General features: G+C 48.6%; 2 protein-coding genes across 4 annotated transcripts in view; one reads left to right on the forward strand and one right to left on the reverse strand.

Annotated features, from left to right (window-relative positions):
* LOC147629273 (protein yippee-like At3g55890) overlaps positions 1-22,836 on the reverse strand; it is an 89,436-nt gene that overhangs the window by 8,727 nt on the left and 57,873 nt on the right. The window lies entirely within an intron of this gene.
* On the forward strand, positions 15,316-18,079 carry LOC147629275 (uncharacterized). The gene is made up of 4 exons (XM_086812566.1): positions 15,316-15,424; positions 15,504-16,946; positions 17,042-17,357; positions 17,488-18,079. Exons 2-4 carry the CDS (start codon positions 15,532-15,534, stop codon positions 17,911-17,913), a joined length of 2,157 nt encoding a protein of 718 aa, XP_086668692.1. The 5' UTR covers positions 15,316-15,424; positions 15,504-15,531; the 3' UTR covers positions 17,914-18,079.

The following is a 22,836-nucleotide window of genomic DNA, read 5'->3' on the forward strand; positions in this document are numbered from 1 at the left end:
TACACTTGGCTGCAACCTAAAGCAACTGATGCAAGCAACAAGAGTAGTCAGGTTGAGCTTACTTACCAAATACACCAATGCTTGATGATCAACATGGACAACAAAATGATTGCCCAACAGGTAATGCGTGAATTTATTCACAGAGTAAACCATACCAGGGCTTTTCTTTCTATTGTGAAATAATTCTTTTCTACTGCAGATAGCATCCGGCTTGCATAATAAGTTGGGCAAAACCACCCTCCTTTGGCTACTTGCATCAATGCACTTCCAATTGCAACATCCGAAGCATCCGCAAAAACATGAAACAGCTTCGTCTAATCCATAGGTTGCACTATTGGTGCTGTTGCAGATCAGCAAAACACAAGTATCTGCATCTACAAGGCCGATCAGCAAAACACAACCATCTACAGCATCATCATGTGTGATGATTCTCTAGTAAGAACTTCAATGGATCAAAATCTGTCAGCATTTTGCTTCCTTCAAAGAGGAGGCACAAGCTGCACATACAGGTGCTACAACCAATGTTGCTGAGACAACCACATTGGCTACATCTAATGTTTCTTTCATGAAGCAACTCAAATTGTCTTCATCGAAGTTCGAACACCTTCACATGCATGACTTGTGGGACCTTCTGTTAGCAATCATCTCCTGTCAGTACCATATCATTCAATGAGGGCCTCTGTTGTGGGTGTGCCCGCCCAGGAGTTCTCTCCCATTTTCCTCATTTTTTCCTTGTTGTTTTCCCTATTTTTCTTGGTCGTGGGGACTGTTGTTGTAGGCCGACTGCTTCTGTCCTAGCCGACTGTGGATGTACTGGCCGACTGGTCTTTTACCTAGTCGTGAACATGTAGGCAGCCTGTCGGCTGTTTTTGGGCTGGCCAACCAGCACCATAGGGTGGTAGGGTGGTATAAAATACCACCCTTGCCCCCCACTTCCACGTTGTACCGGATCTTGTGTATATAGCAGAGTTAATACAGCTTCTCTCTCTACACTTCTGCATTTTGTTTCTCACAGCAGTTGTCTCATTTTCGGTTGTGCATTCCGATATGGTATCAGAGCCCAAATGGCTTGAAGCTTGAAGACAGTGAGAGCTTGAGGGTTTGGTGTTTTTTGGTGCTAATTGGAGATTTCTTGGGCTGTTCGGGACTTGAAGAACAGGTAGAAGGCGGCCATCACCGTTGAACAGCCACCTTGCATAGTGTTTGTAGCCTCTTCTTCATTTTTTTTCCCACCCACCATCCCTTCACAAGACCTTGTGAACCCTTGGGATGGCAGGTTTGCTTGAGATGGCTGAGAAGCATGTGAAGATCCCCACTCTTCCCACATTCCCAGTGGATCGACAATTGGACGGGACCAACTATGGTATCTGGAAGGTAATGATGGAGTTTGTCTTGGAGTCTTATGACTAGCTGATTTCATTGTGGTTGGTGTTCCACAGCCAGAGTTGGGAGGACGGGGAGCTTTTACCTTCTACTAGGAAAGAACGGGAGGCTCAAGCTCAGTTATGGGATTGTGTCAATGCCCGTGTGTGTTCTTTCATCTTCCTTAATTGCACACCCCAGGTGATTAATCATATCAAACACATGACGTTGGCCCAAGGGATTTGGCAACACTTGGCTTCTCTGTATAACAGGGTATCACCCATGAAGCGGATTTCCTTGGAAGTGCAGATGCGAGTGATGAATCTTGCAAAGTCTTCGACGATGCACGGGCACATCAACAAACTCCAGGCTCTTTAGCAGGAGGTTCTTAAGGCTGGGAAGGAGATATCTTCAAAGGATATGGCCATCACTTTGCTGTCTCATCGGACCTCGCAATATTCAGCTTTCTATTCTTCTCTGATCACCAATGAAAGGCTCAGTACCATCAGCTGGGAGGAGCTTGTGTAGGGTTTTAGACCAGGAAGAGCGTTTTACGAACCCTCCACAGGGCGGAGGTTTTGAGGCCTTGATTGGGCAGCGGTCGAAAGGCTGCAACAACAACAACTACAAGGGCAAAGGGAAGTCTTCATCGGAGAAGTCTTCTGCGAAGAAGCCGGACTCAAAGCGTGATGCTTTGAAGGCCAAGCGGACCTATAACCATTGTGGCCAGAAGGGTCGCTATTGGAGGAAGTGACCTGAGCAAAGTACCGAGAAGAGTGCTGATTCTTCAGCTGCAACTGCAAAGACTCCAACTTTTGTGCACTTGGAGATTATGGACACAGATGCTTCATCTTCTTCGAGCAAGGAGGCCGTTGGTCTCACCACCAAGGATACTCGGGAGTGGATTCTCAATAGTGGTGCTTCCACGCACATGATTCCTTCCCGAGAGTTACTACAAGATCTTCACCGGCAGACAAGTCGCATCTTCATTGGTGACAATTCCACTATCTCGATTCACAGTGAGGGTAGGATAGAGATTATTCCCGATGGCAAAGGGGGGAAGCATTCCTCCCGGGTTCTTTATGTCCCAACTCTTGGTTTTCATCTTTTGTCAGTGTCATGGCCCTCCCATGCTTTGCACCCTACAGCAGCGCCTCCACCTCTACCACGAGATGAGTGTTTTTCTAGCGCACGAACGATCACTTCAAATTCCAAGTTTACACCGCCTCCATGATCTCTCATTTATCGTAGCCCTGCAACCTCATGCCCCACACCTGTTATCTTCACCAGCATGCTCGCAGCCCTGTAGCCTTATGCCCCACGCCAGCATCGATTTTCTACATCTTGCCTCGCCCTAGAGACTAATCAGTGGTGGCCACTGGCACCCATGCTGTCCACCACACATGAACACTCTGATTCCAGAAGGCTTGCCAAATACCCATTTGCTTTCTCACCACAAGAAATCAAGAACACTAACAAGATGATGTCTGAAGCTTTCAACGCTACTAACACTTTCTCGACTTCATTCCTTCCTAATGCCCTTGTTGGCAAGGCTCGCATCTAGGTGGAGTTTTATGAGCATTTTGTTGCTCTCCGAGACAAAGCAACATGCCAGGTTGTCTGGGAAGGCAAAGTGGAGAATGGGATTTACAAACTCTCAGCACTCTCACTTTCAAATACAACGACAGCTCGCTGAAGCTCCCGCCTTCGCCCCCCTGCGCTGCTCGCCCATCGCCGCCGCCTTCGTTTCTTGCTCCCCCCCCTTCTACTCGCCGTTGCGCCCCCCCCCCCCCCCCCCCCTTCTTCTCGCGGTCTTGCCTGCTTGCGCCCCCCCCTCTTCGCTGCTGCTGCGCCTCCCCCTTTCTCGCCATCTCACCCCCCCCCCTCCTAGCCTCTTCGCGCCGACTCACGCCCCCCCCCCTCCCTCTTCGCCTATTCGCCCTCCCCCCCCTTTTTTCGCCTGATTCGTCCCCCCCCTCTCCGCCTGCTCGCGCCCGCCTCCTCTCAGCAGTGCCCCGCCCCCGCCCCCCTTCTCGTTGCTGCCGCCCCCCCCCCCCCCAGGGCTTCTCCTTGGGGTTTGTTCGCCCCCTCCCTGCTCTTTCGTGCCTTTCTTCACCCCCAGTCTTCCGGCCTTCCGCCTCTTCGTGTGCAGCCCGTTTCTTGCAGGTTTCCCGTTTTCGCCTCGCCTTCGCCTGAGCTTCAGACTCTGATGGAGACTCCTCCCGCCTCGCCTCAGAGGGACTCATCCGCAGCCCCCTCGCCCGCCCCCCCGAGGACATCCCCATCAGGCTTTCTCTTTCGCCGGAAGAGGAAGCGAGCCTCACCGCAGAGGTGGAACGCCTCCAGGCTCATTCCACCATCTGCCGTATAGTCGGCACTCGCCCCAGCAAAGGGGAGATCAGGGATCTTCTTCAGGCCCGCCTTCTAGCAGATGTGGGCAAGATCCTGGATGTACAGCTCTTGGGCCGGGGACATTATCAGATCGAGTTCGAGGCCGCCCAGAGCGTTGCCAAGGTCCTTGCCATGAGTCCTCTGGACATCAGGGGTGCTCGGGCTTTCTTCAGGCCTTGGCAGCATGGATTTGACCCAGCTGCGGCGGAGCAGGGAGAGCGCCTCTTCCATATTACAGTTTGTTTCCCTGGTCTCCGCCGGGAGTATCTTCCGCTCCTCTCCAGGCTCGGAGCATTGGTGGGCTCGGTTCTTGAGACGGGCCCCTCAGCAGCTTCAGTGGTGGCCAGAGCAGCTGGGCTACCTTCGGTCAGAGTGTTGGTATCTGACATCTCCTCCCTTCCTAAGGTCATTCAGCTACCTAGGATAGGGGGGGGGGGTGGATAGATCAGAGAGTGGAGTTCTCGGGGCTCCCGAACCAGTGCTTCATTTGCAGGCAGGTCGGTCATCTGGCCAAGGCCTGCCCTCGCAGGAGACCCCGACCCTCACCACCACAGCAGCAGGCTACTGATGGCCCGCCCACAGATTCGGCTCGGCAGGCTGCCTCCGGGACACGTGCTCAGGCCACAGAGACCTCGGAGTGGCAGCCTGGACAGGGGCGCCGCCGAGGGAGACAGCCACAGCAGCACGCCCAGAGACCGCTGCCGCAGCAGCCACAGTCTCAGCCTCACTGGGTTCCCGTGAGGAATAGCTTTGCTCCCCTTCAGGAGGAGACCCCTGCAGCGACTGAGGACCAGGAGATGCCAGCTCCCCCTTCTTCACCCCCCCCACCCCCGTCCCCTCCCACCGCCTCGTCTCCACCTTCGCCTCCTCCCGCCTCCGCTCCGGTTTCGACAGCGGCTCCCTCTCCACCTCCCTCGCCTCCCCCTCCTCCCCCTCCGCCCGCCTCACCTTCCCGGGAGACCCTGGCAGTTCCCTGGCGCTCACCTGCAGTCCGGAGAGCGCTGAGCACTGACCTCGCTCGAGCATCACAGAGGAGACCTATGCCGATTAGGGCCTCACGGATTTCATCTATCCGCAGTCGGCTGAGTCGCCTTGGCATTAGACAGCGCTCGGAGGCCTTTGATTATACCTTTACACGGCTTTTTGGAGCACAGGGCCCCCATGAGCCAGCACCCATTCGAGTTCATGTAGTGATACCTCCGGCCCGCAGGGAGGAGGCACTAGACTCAGCGGTGGCCTTCTCGTTCCCTCTATGTGGACCTTGTGATCGGGAGTGGACTCTAGAGCTCGCTCTCAGCACTTTGAAGACTCAAGCAGTTGAGTTTTCTCACCACATGAGCGATCTGGAGGTGACTGATGTGATAGGCCGACTTTGGGAGTTGGCTCATTTTTTCTTGGATCCCGGGAGTGTGGATACCTCAGGGATTCGGCATTTGGTCGTGCGCATAGTGGCAGACTTGGCGCGCGACCCTGGATATGTGAGTATACACGAGGTTTCTCTGTCAGAGCAGGAGGCAGTCGCCATGGGCCACAGCCACTGGTGCCTGATCCGGGATTCTTGCAGTACACCGGGTGGGCAGATTCGCAGCCGTTCGGATGGGGACTACTCTCCATCCAAGCCGCTTGCGAAGGCTCGTCGTACGGCTGAGACAGCATCCACCTCAGCAGGGCATCCATGAGGATCATCTCATGGAATGTACAGGGCCTTGGCGGAGCACACTTTATACGCTATCGAGGTTGCTTGAGGCAGGAGCTTCAGAGATGCCTGGTTGGTGGCAGCATTGACATTTTGATGATGCAGGAGCACCACTTGGGTGAGAGCAGGATCCGGAGATATGGTTCGGTGATGCCTGGTAGATGGGACACTTTTTGGTCTGCAGGGTTTGGTCCTTTGGGTGGACAGGGAGGAGTATGCATGGTTATTGCAGATGTATGGCGGCAGGCCATTGTGGATCGAGGGATCGTTGTGCTTGGTAGAGCACAGTATGTCATTCTAAGGATGCATGATGAGCTATTGGGTGTGCTCAACATCTATGCGCCCAATCATGCTAGTGCCAGAGCAGAGTTTTGGACTCAGGTTACAGATGCATTGCCAGAGGCCGCACATTGGTGTGTTGGGGGAGACTTCAACATGCTCGAGGACCCGACAGATAGGGTGGGAGGCAGTCATGTTACAGTGCATGGCACGGAGCTTGCAGCTTGGGACCGGTTTTGCATGTCACTGAGGATCAATGATGCATGGCAGCATGGGGCTTTCTCCCGGTCTCAGGACAGTCTTAGTTTCTCTCGGTCGGATCGCCGGCAGGGAGGGACTAATCTATCTCGGATTGATCGCTTTTATGTGGGCGATTGGTTAGGGGAGCGAGGGGGCTCCGTCGGCATTCTTGCTGGCACCTCATTTTCAGATCATGCGCCAGTTATATTGACATTGGAGGAGGGGACACGGGAGCCCAGCTTGCAGTTGAGGATCCCAGAGAGGGTACTTGCAGATCCCAGTCTCGCTGAGGACATTGAGAGGATCTGGCATGATAGTCAGTGCTCTGACCAGGATGCAGCGGGCCAGTGTGCCCAGGGACTCATTGATCTTAGCTCTTTTCTACATGCTGCAGCTTTGACACGACTGGGAGAGATTCGCGAGCGGGAGCAACGGCTGAGACGCAGCCTTGCTTCGCTACAGCGCCTTCAGGAGCAGCAGCCTGCATGTGAGTGGGTGGCGTCCCAGCTGAGCCAGGCACGCCAGGAGGTTAGAGAGGTAGAGGAGCAGAGACATGAGTTTTACTATCGTCGTCAGGCCTCTCAGTGGACGCAGCTTGGTGATAGAGTGACTGGGGAGTTTTTTGAGATCACTGGACCCCGTCATGCGCGAGCAGGAGTTCGCCAGCTTGGTAGACCGGATGGATCGATAGCTACTGAGCTCGGGGAGATCAGAGCCATTGCCACTGCTTTTTATAGTGACCTGCTTTCAGCGGAGCCAGTCACTGAGGATCGAGATGTGTGCAGACAGACTGTGTGGGCCCATGTGCAGAGGAGGGTCACAGACCATATGCGCACAGTTCTAGGTGCGCCTCTGTCAGAGATTGAGCTTGCCGAGGCCTTGAGGGTCCTGCCGCGACATAGTTGCCCAGGGGAGGACGGACTGACGCCGGCCTTTTTTATGCGCTATTGGGACCTTTTGGGGCCAGGCCTCCACAGGGGCTTTCAGCATGTTTTGGACACTGGGGTGATGCCGCAGAGCTTTTCAGAGGGCTTGATCTATCTTATCCCCAAGGGGGAGGGAGTATCGGATGACATTCGGCATTGGAGGCCTATTACGATCCTCAATACTGTCTACAAGGTCTTAGCAAAGGCCTTGAGTTTGAGGATCCAGCCCTTCCTGGGGGAGTTGATTCATGCTCTACTCAGACAGGATTTGTCAAGGAGCGCAGTATCCTTGACAACATCTTTACTTTCTGGGAGGCGACGGCCCGAGCTAGGTTTCTTGGCGAGGACTTGGTCGTGATGCTTCTCGATTTTGAGAAGGCATACGATAGAGTTGATTGGGGATTCTTAGAGGGCACTATGTTACGCCTGGGCTTTGAGCCAGGATGGATCAGAGGGGTGGCAGCTTTGTATTCCACAGCTCGCAGCCAGGTGCTGATTGCAGGAGGTCGGGGGCCGAGTTTTGAGCTGACCAGATCAGTCCGTCAGGGGTGTCCTCTCGCCCCTTTCCTTTTTCTCTTCTTTGCGGAGGCTATGAGTATGTATTTGACGGCAGAGGAGGTTGGTTTGAGAGGACGCCAGCTCCCAGTCCGGGGGGAGGATTTGCTTGATACTAAGTTTGCAGACGACACGGGCTTATTTTTGCATGGCCAAGAGGCCAATCTTATTCGGGCAGAGCAGTCGCTCCAGGTTTTTAGTGCAGCTTCGGGAGCATTGATCAATTGGCGCAAGACAGTGGCCTTTTGGATCAGTAGTGCTCCCACTCCGGCATGGAGCCCGGACCCCGGTTTTAGATGGATTCCTCCAGGCACAGCAGTGCGGTATTTGGGATGCCAGATTGGCCTCGATTTGTCACCTGAGCAGCAGATTGCCCCGCTTCTTCTGAGCATTCGGAAGAAGCTATTGTATTGGAGTACAGCTCGACTATCCTTGGCTGGGAGGGTGGTGGTGGCAAATCCGGTGCTGTTAGCGACTATGTGGTACATTACGTCTTGCTGGATTTTCTCGAGTTCTTGCATCAGCCAGGTACAGAGGCTGATCAGGAACTTTCTGTGGTCTGGGCGGGACGGTCAGCCAGCTCGGGCAAAGGTTGCATGGGCAGTTATTACACTTCCGCTGGCTCAGGGCGGTTTGGGCATTATAGATCCAGTCGATCAGAGTAGAGCCTTATTGGGGAAGCTTATTGTTCGGGGGTTGCTTCCAGGCGCTGAGCCTTGGAAAGAGCTCCTCTTGCAGCGATTGCAGGCCCGGGCGCCTCCTGCAGGGGGTACTTGGGCACCAGAGATTCGTTGGATCTTCATAGAGATGAGGAGGACAGGCCTCAGTAGAGGATGGGAGGACAGATTTGCTTTGAGTATCCTGAGAGCTTGGGAGCTGCTGAGACCGGGGCTCTCTCAGCGGCCTCCTTCTTGTGTTGAGGAGCGGGCCAGGCAACCGCTCATCTGGAGCCCAGCGGTTCGTACAGAGCAGGGTCATATGCTGGGTTCTCGGCCTCGTCTAGCCTGGGGACCTTTAGCGGCAGGCCCAGCTCGTAGTTTTGGAGACTGGCAGGCTTTCTGCAGTCTACCAGAGGAGACCCAGGTGGAGAGGCTGAGTCACTTCAGAGGGGGGTTGATTATGAGGGATGATATTCAGGAGGCACTTACAGAGGAGTGGTTCACACCTCTCGAGCCAGTGGCCCCACGGTGGATGGGAGCCTTTACACAGTTGGAGATCCTGATTGCTGTCAGAGCTAGCACTGAGGATGGCAGATGCCTCTATTATGAGATTCAGGATGAGGGCAGACTCCAGAGAGTGGAGGTGGAGTCGCCTTTGGTTGCAGAGTGCACCTTTCAGAGGATTCGGGTAGTGGCTGCCGCTTCTCGGAAGTGGCATATTGACCCCGACCCTGCTGACGTGCTCCCGGATTGGCGCATATGGGCATATGCAGCGCGCCCCTTGGCCCGGCTACAGTGGGACCCCGGGGAGTACGAGTGGCATGATCCTTATGCATCCCTTGAGGCCACAGAGATCACCTTTTTCCAGTATACTGTTCGGCTGGGACGGCATATCTTGACGGCGAGGAGGACGGTTTCTCCAGCGGCAGCGGGGCATTGGCGATTGCAGGGACTATCACAGGAGTTCCTGGAGGATTTCTGGGCTCGGCTCTGGGCTAGTCGACAGGCCCGCAGGATCTCGGCTTGTCAGTGGCTGGTCGCCCACAGGGGCTCAGCAGTTGGCACTTGGCTTGTTTACAGCGGTCTTCCGGCGGCCTGCGTCCGATGCGGCCACCCTATGGAGACACAGAGACATTGCCTTTGGGACTGCCCTCAGGCACAGCAGATTTGGCTGCGGATGCTGCGTATTCTGGCCCCCCTCTCTCCAGAGGGTATGTTTACGTGGGGTGCCGCTGCTTGGTCGACTTCGTCAGGGCCTGCTATGGGCTATGAGATGGAGCAGGGCAGTCAGGCCATCAGATTTATTAGGGGCCAGCCTCGCCTGGTTCCGGCACCGGATTTCTCGTCCGCCAGCTGGACACAGGAGAGAGATTTACGATGGGAGCTCCTCAGCAGCCTCACCATCTGGTTCACCTGGAGGGCCCAGTGCTTTACGGCCTTTGAGGGGAGATTAGAGCCACCAACAGAGACTGTTCGGGGGATTTGGCAGGAGTTGATCCACACCCTGCGAGGACAGTACGACCGCATCCGGGGAGACTCGGATGAGGCGATCTTACGGCGCCAGGCCTTTCACACCACTTGGCGTTGCGGCCCGTTCTACACCCTACACACGGGATCCCCCCGTTGGCACTACAGGCCACCTGTTTGGCTCTTCCCCCCCCCCTATTGTATGATTTAGCCGCTCAGTTCTTTAGACTGATGCTTGTATTTTGCAGCACCTAGGGAGAGTCTCCCGGGCTGCCATGATGTATTCACTGCTCTTCTCTCTGTTAGGAGCAGGAGAGATCTCTTTTGTAGCCCTACGGGCGTTTTTTACATAACTAATGAAAGGATCTTTTCTCGGAAAAAAAAAAAAACTCTCAGCACTCTCTTCTCTGAGAGGTACCCAGCTCAAGGATTTGTGGCATTTCTGTTTTGGCCACTTGAATGTGGATGTGTTGCGGTGGGCTTTCCGAGACGAGATAGTGGATGGCTTGCCAAATGTTGGCAACAGGCAGGGACACTGTAGTTCTTGCATTTGTGGTAAGCAGCATAGGGAATCTTTTCCGAAGCAGGCTACTAGGCAGGCTTCGAAACCTTTGGAGTTGGTACACACTGACTTGTGTGGACCTATGCAGACCCCATCCTTGGGAGGTTCTCTGTATTTTATGCTGCTTGTGGATAATTGTAGCAGGTTTACATGGGTTTATTTTCTTTCCCAGAAGGACCAAGCCTTTGTTCAGTTCAAGGAGTGGCATGTTATGGTGGAGGAGTCTGGATTGCAGGTGAAGACTCTTCAGGCTGACAAAGGAGGGGACTTCTCTTCTAATGCTTTTGTGCAATTTTGTGCATAGCATGGCATCAAGCGAGAGCTGGCCAATACAAGTTCGCCTTCAGAGAATAGAGTAGTTGAGCGTAAGAACCGGACTGTGGTGGAGATGGCGAGAACGATGCTGGAGCATCGTGATCTTCCTTGTTCACTTTGGGGAGAGGCTGTGGCTACGGCTATTCATACCCTCAACCGATCTCCGACGACTTCAGTACCAAAGATGACTCCATATGAGGCTTATTTTGGCAGGAAACTAGATATCTCCCATTTCCGTGTGTTTGGGAGTGATGCCTATGTTCCCATTCCAAAGAAGCAGAGGGGGAAGCTTGACTCAAAGTCCCAGTAGCTTGCATTTGTGGGATATAACTCTCTTTCCAACGGCTATAGGTTATATGACCCAGAGCAGAACGAGGTTGTTGTCAGCATGGATGTTGTCTTTGATGAGTATGTTCCAACTTCCACTGTTGATGAGCCACCACTTCTTGGAGAACCAGATGAGTCTAAGGATGACTCCCAAGCTATTGTTCTAGCTAGACAACCTCAGTCAGTTGTTGCAGAGGTTGAGCCCGAGGTTGGAGATGAGCCCCATACACCTCCTCCTGCAAGTCACCATTAAGGAATGCAAATTTTACATCCATTTGATACACCGGCCACTGCTGAGAAGAGACAAGAGCAAGAACTGTCCAAATCGTGGTCATCCTCGCTGTCGGTGCAAAGGTATCCTCATGGTGGATGCTAGGCCACTGAGCATAGCCCTTGGCCACAAGTCTGGCCTTGTTCTTGTCCACTGATCCATTAGACGTATACTTGGTCTTATAGACCCACTTGACACCAATGACTGACCATTTTGACAACCTCGGAACCAACTCCCAAGTGTTATTCTTCTCAATGGCTTCCAGTTCCACTTGCATGGCTTTCCTCCAAGTCTCGTGGGAAAGAGCTTCCTTAACGGAAGTAGGCTCTTTGTCCCAAATGATACGAGACATCAAAGCATAGTTCACCTCTATAACAGCTCCTCAGATTGACTTTTTTTACGAACTCTGTGCGATCTTCAAGGTCCATCCTCTGTGGTCCACTCGGAGGGATATATATACCTTCATAAGGTTAGAAAAATCTGAACTTAATGAATTGAGAGATTTGAGAAAGAAATAATAGTGAAGAAGGACAAAGACAAAAACAAAGCATTTGAAAGATCAAAAATAAATAAACTAACAAACCTAGCTACTAAGGAGAGAAAATCAAAAGATAATATCAAACAAAGACTTTTAATTAAGACATTAACAAAAAAACAAAAAACAAAAAACAAGAAACAAAAACAAACAAACAAACAAACAAAACAAAACAAATTAAAAAAAACAAGAAACAAGAAACAAGAAAACAAAACAAAACAATCACATGAATGAAAGAAACTTTAAAAAATAAAAAATAAAAAACACACACAAAAGCATACACACTTCTTTTTAATAAGAACTCAAACCTTTTGAGCTGAGATACTAAACAACAACACAAAATAGCAAAACAGAGAACTGTAAACTCTAGACCTAAAGCACTTAAGAGCCAGAACCAAACATTAAGCTAAACTTTAAAAAAGACTTCGACTCGAAAGTGCAACCATTAACTCCAATATATGTCCGAACATGAAGCATTGGTTCATCAACTCTATCATGCATAACGTGGACAATGAGCTATGACATCCCTACTCACGTCATCAGTGCCCAAGAGTAGGTGCAGGTTTGTATAAGGTTAGTCTAAAAGAACATGCTTTATAAAACCAGTGAACTGAGTTTCTATCACTCTATGGAGGTGATGGGCATACTCAACCATGATAGAGACTAGCATTCAAAGTTTGCTCTAAGGTATAACAACAAAGAATCACAAAACATAGGAAAGAACCAAACTAAGTCTATATTAAGCTAGAGCGAGAAAGAATTACAAAAAACTAAACAAGGCCTACTCTAAGTTAAAACAACAAACCCTACTCTAAGCTAGAACAAGCCACTTTTACAAAAAAGAGCATTAAATTATGAATTAGGTGGGCTTTTCAGCTCCCCACTTCTATAAAACTTACTCCTAATCATTTTAAACATTCCAAAAGCTGAAATACCAAAGATAAACTTACTACGATTCATGAAAGAACGAACCTTTTTCAAAATCCTATTGAAACTATAACCTTTTTCGATAAGCAAAATCACTCGGAGAGATACTCCGTAACAACCGACTCTCAAATGGTGTCCAACAACCACTTTGGTACTCGAACAAAACACGGAGCCTCCTACTGTAAGATCTTTTTCCCGGAAAAGAAAAAAATTGGCTCCCTCTGCATCTCTGTGGTCCTTTGGTATGCCAATCCCACTACCAAACTTCGGGGCTATTGAGAAACCTCCAAGCTTTGAGATTCCAAGATCAAAGGGGATGGTTTCCCAGTTACGAAAGGTCTCATATGGTCTTAAGAAGGCTCTCAGGGCTTGGAATCAAAAGATTGATTCCTTCTTTCTACGGACAGGTTTTCAAAGATCGGTTGCAGATCCTAACTTGTATCTCTTTCGAGAACGTGGTATGGTCAGGTTGATTATCCTTTATGTGGATGATCTCATTCTCACTGGCGGCCATGTGGAGCACATAGCTGTGACGAAGGCTGCCTTGTCAAAAGAGTTTGAGATGACCGACTTAGGCTTACTCCATTTCTTTTTGGGATTGGAGATTTGGCAAACCCAGAGGGGGTTCTTTGTTTCTCAGCAGCGGTGTGTTCATGAGTTGCTCGAGACCTTCTCGATGGAGAACTGCAAGCCTATTTCTTCACCGATGGACCCGAACACCAAACTTACAGTTAATGATCCTTGTGAGCAAGTTGATGCCTCCTTGTATCAGAAGCTTGTTAGGTCATTGCTTTGGTTGTTGAACACCAGATTGGACTTGAGCTTTCCTGTGGGGCTCTTGAGCTCATTCATGCAGACACCTTTGAAGGCTCATTGGGAAGCAGGATTGCGGATCTTGCGGTATATGCAAGGTACGAAGGATCTTGGATCTTCTATGACACTAGAGGGGGAACGATGGAACGAGTCAGACTCCAAGGTTGGAGTGACTCAGATTGGGGAGGAGATCTAGATGAGTCTACGGATTTACCCTTGGCTCAGGAGCTATTTCTTGGAGTAACAAGAGGCAGCCAACTATTGCCTTGTCTTCTATAGAGGTAGAGTACCGGGCTAATTGTGATGCTGCTTGCGAGGTTGTGTGGTTGCGGAGGTTACTTGGCGAGAATGGGTTTCCACAGAAGGAATCCAGTGCGATAACTGGAGCTGTATAGCTATTGCCCGGAACCCAATCTTCCATGCCCATACCAAGCACATAGAGATACAATATCACTTTGTTCGTGAGAAGATTTTGGCTAGTTACATCTTGCTTGTTTATTGTTCAACGGAGGACAATGTGGCGGACCTTTTCACGAAGTCTCTATCTCAGGCAATGCTCCGGCAGCACTCAAGCTCACTGGGGTTGGTTCCACATCCAGGAGCTGAGAGGGGGTGTTAGCAGTCATCTCCTGTCTGTACCATATCATTCAGTGAGGGCCTTTGTTGTGGGTGTGCCTGCCCAGGAGTTCTCTCCATTTTTCCTCATTTTTCCGTGTTGTTTTCCCTATTTTTCTTGGTCGTGGGGACTGTTGTTGTAGGCCGACTGCTTCTGTTCTGGCTGATTGTAGATGTGCTGGCTAACTTGTCCTTACCTAGTCGTGGACATGTAGGCAGCCTGTCGACTATTTTTGGGCTGGCCGACCAAAACCATAGGGTGGTATAAATACAACCCTTTCCCCCCACTTCCACATTGTACCGGATCTTGTGCATATAGCAGAGTTTATACAGCTTCTCTCTCTCTACACTTCTATGTTTTGTTTCTCACAGCAATTGTCTGATTTTCCATTGTGCATTCCGACACCTTTGACACCATGTATGTGATCCAAGGCCCTATGGCACCCATTGTGGCAACGTTGGGATCTTCTTCCGGATCATGGGCTTCATCAATACTATCTTTTTGAAAAATATGCATGAGCTCCAAGTCACATTGGCTTGAAAACTACAATGCAAAAGGATTTTCATCGACATCAAGGGAAGACTCTTCCTCCTCAACTTCTAGAACTTTTTTATTTGAGTCAAGGGTTCTCTACCCGGGATGTCCACAAAAAACTAAATATTTTGTAGTCATGGATTCTCTGCCAAGAATGTCTCCCAAAATCTGAATATTTTGGATTTCTTTTTAAAGGCTATCCAGACATTACCTCCATCATTGTGAAGGGGAGTTTGTTGGGTATTTTGGAGTCTAGTAGTGTGCCCATTGGTGTGAACAGCCCCTTAGGGCGTGAACAACCCTTATTAAGGTCTAGGTCAAAAGATGAGGCTTGATGCCTATAAAAAGCAATGTACATGGTGGAAGTATTATCATAATTCATTCATCATTGTGTTGTGCAATCTCTAAGTGACATGTAGCACCCCATGCAGGATATCTTAGGGAGCCTATGCTCTTTGTACATGGATCAACTCTAGCATCTCAGCTCTAGATTTTAGCATTTTCTTTCGTTTCATTTTAGTAGTTATGATCATAGTTGCAAAAAAACGCGTTTCAAACTTTAGGCTACTCGTTTGAAACGTGCAAACGTTTCAAACGTTTGAAACGCGTTTTTTTGCTGGGCCAGTTTTTTTTTATGATAGAAAACGTACGATGCAGTATCTCCTGGCATTTCAGTTTTGAAAGTGACGCTTGAAAGAGACGTTTCCAGCCTTTGAAGTCTTCCAGGTTTGCTTGCACCCCTACCTACGCACCAGTCCTTCTCCCCCGGCCCCTACGCACCGTAGGTAACAGGTTTGTACTAACCCTAAATCCTGATTTTTTCTGATTTTGGACCAAATTTCAGATTTGAAATTTGGGCATTTTTTGCCAGGTTGCCTACATTGGTGCATGCACACCTTGCCTACGCACCAAGCCTACTCCTCCGGCCCCTACGCACCCTGCTTCTCAGGTTTTTAATAACCCTAAATGCTGATTTTTTCTGATTTTGGACCAAATTTCAGATTTGAAATTTGGGCATTTCTTGCCAGGTTGCCCAAATTTCTTCATTCATTCATCATGCCTCGGGCTAAGGATGCCATGTGGAACCACGTAACTCCTGTGAGCAGATATGGGGGTTCAGGCACAGAAAGGTGGAAATGCAATTTTTGTGCCAAAGTGTCAGGTGGGTCTATTATTAGGGTAAAGGCCCATTTTACAGGAGTAAGAGGGGAAGGCATTGGCCCTTGCAGTCAAGTACCAAGAGAGGTTGTAGCGTCTCTTCAGCAATGGAAGAGAGAACATGAAGCAGCAAAGGGAATTCAGCCTATTGATGATGATGTACAGGATACAGATTCTGTAGGTGATGTGTCCAAAAGAGCTAGGACAGAGGATGATTTGCAGAGTCAAGCAGGTGGGTCTAGCTCCATTCCTGTAGCCCACAGATCTTCATTGCCCACCGTGCCTTCTCTAAAGAGGGCAGGCATTAAAGCAGGCATACAAAAGCAAGCTGTCAAGGAGGCCACACGTGAATTGACAAAGTTGTTTATACAATGCGCTTTGTCATTTCACGTCGTGCGTACTCCTCGTTGGAAGAAGGCCATTAAAGCTATCAGCCGCATTGGGTATGAGTGGGAGGGTCCATCTTATGAGTCCCTTCGCAAAACCCACTTAAGGAAGGAGAAGAAGGCAGTGGAGCTTGAGATGGAGCCTTTGAAGGCAACCTGGCAGAAATATGGATGCACATTGCTTTGTGATGGCTGGACAGACATGAGAAAGAGAAATGTATATAACATTTTGGTGTCCTGTTGTAAGGGCACAATGTTTTTGCGTGCCATTGATGCCTCGGTTCCAGGTACAGTTGTTACTGGAGCATTCATATGGAGACATTTGCGTGAGGCAGTGCTAGAGATTGGCCCAGAGAACATAGTGCAGGTAGTTACAGATAATGGGTCAAATTGTGTATCTATGGGCAGGATGTTAGAGGATGAGTTTCCAAAGATAGTGTGGACTCCATGTGCATCACACAGCTTGGACCTCTTGATAGAGGATGTGGCCAAAATTGGGTGGATTGCCGACCTCTTTAGTACTTCTCGGAGCATGGTGAAGTTTGTCACCAAGAGGCCAAAGGTTTTAGCTATGTTTCGTGCACACAGTGATTTGGAGTTGTTGAAGCCCTCAAACACCAGGTTTGCTTACATGCTCATTGTGGTTGAGAGGCTTGTGCGGGTCCGTACAGGTTTACTCCGCACTGTTGTCTCTCAGGAGTGGATGGCATGGGATGATAGAGAGCATCCCAAGGCAGTAGCATTTGTGCGCGCGGTAATGCGAGACACTTGGTGGGCTGAGGCCCTTGCACTTGTCACGGCCACTCAGCCTATATATAGTGTGCTTCGCATTACGGACATGGAGGGCAGCACCCTTGGACTCTTATATGAGTTCATGGACCGCATTGGAGAGGCCCTAGATCGATGCACTATACTATCAGCTGAGAGGTATGTATCATTGTATGTCATTGTTGTTCTTTTAGTTGCCAGTGGCCACATTATACATTGATATTAATTCCATGCTTCCAAGTGTCGTTGAACAGGATCCAGGACATCAGGGAGGTGTGGAACCGTAGATGGGATTGGTTTCATAGGCCAATCCATGCGGTTGCCCATATACTACACCCACTATGGCGGAATGAGGAGCAGTTCAACAATGAGGAGCTAGAAGAGGGATGGCAGTCTTACATCCAGACCTGGACTGGAGGTGATGTTCAGCTCCTCAGGAAGTTAGAGGATGAGCTCCTAGTATTTCGGAATGGGAGTCATGCCTTTGGGAGAGCCACTGCAGTTTTGAGAGAGACTCAGCTTCAGCCAGTCTCTTGGTGGGAGAAATATGGCATCGGTACTCCAGTTCTGGTAAGTGCCCACTGACAAGTTACAACTTACATGTAATAAGTTTGCACTTTGAAGTAACAACTTAGTACTTACAACTTATATAAGTTGTTTCTTCTTATTATTTATAAAGTTTTCTGTTATCTTTTGACAGAAACGCCTTGCATTACGAGTCCTCTCACAGGATTGCAGCTCTGGTCCATGTGAGAGAAACTGGAGCACATGGGCCCTCTTCCATACAAAGAAGAGGAACAAATTGTCCACTGCTCAATTAGAACGGTTGGTGTATTGTCATTGCAACCTCCGTTTAATTGAGCAGCAAGGCAATCCCATTGAGCCGCGCCAAGTGAATGTCGACAAGATCGACATAGAGAAAGTGAAGGACGTACCAGAGATCCCTGCTGAGGAGCGCGACATCTATGCCATGCTATACGAGGAGATGATGGCACCAGCTACTATGACACGATCACGGGCACCGACATCAGCAGATCATGCATCTACGAGTGCTGAGGCTGAGGCTGAGGCTTCATCTTCTTACGACACAGACTCACATTCCTCAGAGGAGGATGATGCTGAGTAGTTACTAGTTACTACTAGTGACTCTTGACTCTTGACACTTGAGTCTAGAGTTGAGAGTCCAGACTCCAGACATTGGAGACCATTTGTTTTTTCAGAGTTTTTGTATTTGGTCTTTCGGTACAGACATCTGTATTTCAGATTTCAGATTTATCATTTGACACTATTCACTAGTGCTTAGTATGTTGCTTAGTATGTTGTAAGTTGTAACTTGTAACTTCAAACTGGTTATGCTATTAATAATTATATGGGTTTTTGCCATCTATGATCTAATTCCTGATTCCTGAAGACTGCCATGTATCATGTATGATGTATCATGATTCATGTTACATGTATGATCATTGTATGATGTAAATTGTAATCATGTATGATGTATTAAGAATCAGGATTCAGTATGAAATTTGAATCATGGATTCATCATTCATGATGTATCATGATTCATGTATATGAAAGTTGAATGTAGATTTTAGCATTAAACTGTACCAAACATAAATTTATGGACACCCCCCTAAAAAAAACCTGGAAAAAACACCTGAAAAAAAATTTGAAAAAAACTTTTAAAAAACTTTTGGAAATTTGTTTGAAACGTTTTTGAAACGTTTCAAACACGTTTCAAAAACGCGTTTCAAAAAACGTGTGGCAACTATGGTTATGATGATGTATTCCATGGACATGATGTAATCCTTTTGGTCTCATGGGTCATTTTGGCCTTTTGTAGACATTAATATAACTCTCTCTCTCTCTCTCTCTCTCTCTCTCTCTCTCTCTCTCTAGAATGATATTGTACGAGCTAAGTTTGTTGCATCTCCTATGGTGATCGAGGCCCTCTTCTAGACGATAGCTTTCATTTGCCATGGACCCAGACTGACTTCCCCGCCGCCAGTGTTGCCAGGCGTTTCTGAAACGGCAAGTATGAAACGGGTTTCATACGTTTTGAAACGTTTCATAAAAGGTAAGAAACGGGTAGAAAAAGGTTTCATACAAAATAGAAAAAGTATGTATATTTTTAACTTGAAATATACAAAATAAAAAACTGTTGACATAACTTATAAGAGACTACATTGAATTCATTTCAATAAAAACAAAATACATGTAAGATATGATGATATCACAAATCACGTGGGTGATGACTAAACAGAAATCAAAAGGATCACCACGCGGGTGATGAGTCATGACTCCAAATCCAAGATCAAAATAAATAACATGTCCAAATAAAATGATGCTGGCAGCTGCTAGCTGCTAGCTGCTAGCTGCTATCTGCATGCTCATCCTACAGGCGGCCGCCACTGGGAAACGCGCATAGAAAAGGTACGAATCAATTCGATGTGTCAAGCTGTAGGGTATTAAAATATTCATGATGAATAAAAAACGTGTTTCGTACAGGACGAAACGTTTCGTAACGTTTCGTACGTTTCAAACCTATACGAAACGCGTTTCTATGCAACACTGCCCGCCACGCACTAGAGGCAGCACAGAGGATGGTCACCTAGGGCCGAAAGCGCTCATGGTATGCAGCAGTCCTATACTGGTTTTTAGAGCATGGACTGGACATTGACAGACTCCCCCCTTTTCAGTACGATAAGGCCTCCCCATACTTCAGACTCTCTCATGCTGAGAGGAAACAGGTTTTGAGATATGATCTATTGCAACTGCACACCCGTCAGACATGGATTGGCCCAAACCAACCCCTGCTGACAAAGATACAGTACTATCATGACCGTTTCCTACAGCTCACAGAGGACGGTCTTGTCCGAAGGCCCAGCTACATAGATACATACATGTCACATGCTATGAGGGTGACCATTGGACAGCTCAGAGTTTCCTCACACACCCTTGAGATTGAGGCAGGACGCGCTGCAGGAGTACCACGAGAGGCACGCACATGCAGACTGTCATTAGGAGGTTGAGTCGGAGGAGCACTTTGTATGTAGATGCTCGGCCTACTATGAGATTAGAGGGAGATACCACTGCTTATTTCGGGAGGGTTTTGGACCACTGCGCTGAGTGATGAACTACCCAGATCAGCGATGATTGCGACTGTTCCTTATGGAGATACGCCGGCATAGAGAGCGGACCCTGCAGTTACGTTATAGCGACCCAGCTCATCCCAGACTCACATCACCAGATTCTTCTGACCCTCCACAGAGACACCCACTATTGACCGCCCATCTACCACCTCCATCGACTGCCTCTCGCCCTCGTCACCCGACCACCAGAGGTGGACTTACTATCTCGAGAGTCGTGGAGGCCCACACTACATGGAAGCCACAGCTACCTTGGGCACGTCCTCAACACCGGCTCCAGGGATAGATTGATGAGATCTTGGCTCGTCATTACATAGCTCGACAGGAGGGTATTGGGCATCCCCAACTGGATGTAGCAGATTTGGGAGCTTTCCAAGCCCCATCTCCAATGTATGACCTCCTACACCCACCCACTTCCACAAGATGGGGATAGTTTTTAGTGGCATGATTGTACACATTATGGCATACTAGAGATAGCCTTGCATTGAGCCTAGATATAGATCTAGATATAGCTCCATCCTCCCACTTGACAGATCCATTTCCAGTTTTACTTTTATATTCATTGTAACTTTTTTTTCCTTATCCATGACATTCAAAGGACATGGATACATTTTGTACATCTGTTTTGTCTCATAGGCCAATTTAGCCTCTAGTAGACGTTAATACAATCTTTTTTTCTTTCTTTCTTTCTCTCTCTCTTTCGGAGCCCATGATCCTGAAGAAGATCCCTCTGAGCCATCATGGAAGAGGCCAGAGCACGACACCGACTGGTTTACTGTTGCTTTGTGGATTTCCGCAAAGCATTTGATATGGTGCCTCAAGCCAGACTACTACAGAGACTCCACGATTTGGGGCTAGCATCAGACATGATTTGGGGGACCGCGGCATCATATGAGTCGGTCATAAGGCGGGTGAGATGCCCAAGAGGATTATCAGAGGAGATCTCCAGTACCATTGGAGTGAAGCAAGGATGCCCACTCTCTCCCACTCTGTTTGGCCTCTACAACGACGAGATTTCGGCCTTCATTGATAGAGAAGGGGGAGGAGGTGTATCACTAGCAGGCATCCTTGTTTCCATACTATTTTATGTTGATAACATTGTGCTTATTGCAGATTCTCTAGGCTCTCCACAAACATTTTGACACATTATAGGACTTTTGAGCATAGGGGGATCTCACAGTAAACCTTGGGAAAACCAAGGTTATCTTCAACACATCCCCTCTTTTCACATCTCGATTGAGTTCCACCTACATGGGCAGCCTAGTGGAGATTGCACTCATATGTGTACTCAGGAGTCACTTTTACAGGACTGGTCTTCTCGATGAGCCATGCTGCAAAGGCTAGACTAATGTGAGGGTATGCTTCTCTTGCTCTCATGGAGAGAGAGTGCTTCCACGCCCATTTCTAGGAGCCAAGGACCAAGATGTGGCTATTTAACACCTTGATCACTCCAACATTGATGTATGGATCACCCTTTTGGGCACTTGATCTTATAGCGGCCAAATGGCCGAAGATAGAGAGGCCTCAGGTCATGATGCTCTCCCGTATGATACGCAGCAAACCATCGGCCCACATGATATTATCCTAGTAGAGTTTGCTACAACACCCATGGTAGTAGAGGCACTCTTCCAGAGAGTGACATAAATTCATAGGATCAATGCCATGGCCCCCTAGAGACTCCCGAGGCTCACCCTACAGTCCTCCCAACAACTAGCCTATGGAAATGAAATTATCTGTGGCTCCCATGTCAAACACTAGAGCATTCTTGTCCTGCACTTTGGCCCAAGAGAGACATAACACTCTAGCCTTGGGTTCCGAAGTGTTTCCCAATACATCAGGAATCACACCAACCACTAGCTTAGACTTTTCCTTGGACTTCTCTTGCTCTCTAGGTCCCTTAGGACGATTTGGACACCCGGCCGACATGTGCCCCTCTTTGCCACATCTAAAGCATTTCCCTTCCTTGTGAAAGACCTCTGTTTGCTCATTGGTCAAGTTGTGCTTTCCTTTGTAGGAGTTTGGAATACCCTCAGCTTCATAGGCTAAAACCTATTCTTGGAGTTCTCACGCTCCTCAAGTACTGAAGACTTTTGATCTCCAATACTCTGTCTTTTTTTTTTGGTTCGTCTACCACGTAGTCCCTAGGAGCAATTGAAGTTGAGTGCATCAAATCTTGGATGGTATCATTCGAGCATACATTCACAAAATCCCGAATGTTGTCATATGCAAACTGGCCTATTACTTTCTTAACTTAGACCTCTCAGAAATTGTTGTAGTGATCAATTGTCTCACCTGTTTCCATCAGCAATCTTTCCCATGCAAGGTGCACATCATCTTCAAACTGATCATAAAACTGATGCTTCAAGTCTTTCCATTTCTTGCGAGATTCTCCCTCAACCATTAGTGCACCCCATAATGCATTAGCTGTCTTCGTAAGATGTAGACTAGCCATGCGAATCTTGGATGACTCTGAATAGTTTTCGGAACCAAAAGTAATATCAAATTGGCAGGTAAAAGTGAGGGCTTTGTCTATGTAACCATAAGCTCCATCATATGGTGTAAACCGCATCATCCTTTGAACTCCTTAGCTTTGCGCTTACCTTTCTTTCCATGCCGGGGAGAGGGTGACCTAGAAGGGGAGAAGAACAAGAAGAAGAAAAGACGATGCGGAAGATGAAAGGCTTGATAAAGAAGATGGACTCGTGGACCTTTTCATACTACGTTGGCTTTTCCCACGATGAGTAAGGTGGAGGAGTGGGTGATCTCTTTGAGGGAGATCTCTTTGATGAAGACTTTTGATTTTCAGCCGCATCCTCCTTTCTTGGTTGCTCATCCCCTTCATTCTACTCTACAATCCTCAAATTCCTCAAAAGAGGATAGAAAAGACACAAAAAGGCAATGCG

This window comes from Cibotium barometz, chromosome 18, assembly GCF_041138505.1.
Source record: "Cibotium barometz isolate CiBa-2024 chromosome 18, ASM4113850v1, whole genome shotgun sequence".
Classification (NCBI taxonomy): Eukaryota; Viridiplantae; Streptophyta; class Polypodiopsida; order Cyatheales; family Cibotiaceae; genus Cibotium; species Cibotium barometz.

Excerpts from the sequence above, each read along its gene's own strand:
- LOC147629275 (XM_086812566.1), top strand. The coding sequence starts at position 15,532 with ATGCCTCGGGCTAAGGATGCCATGTGGAACCACGTAACTCCTGTGAGC. Across the intron at positions 16,947-17,041 it reads ACTATACTATCAGCTGAGAG|GATCCAGGACATCAGGGAGG; the intron begins GTATGTATCATT and ends GTCGTTGAACAG. Across the intron at positions 17,358-17,487 it reads GCATCGGTACTCCAGTTCTG|AAACGCCTTGCATTACGAGT; the intron begins GTAAGTGCCCAC and ends ATCTTTTGACAG.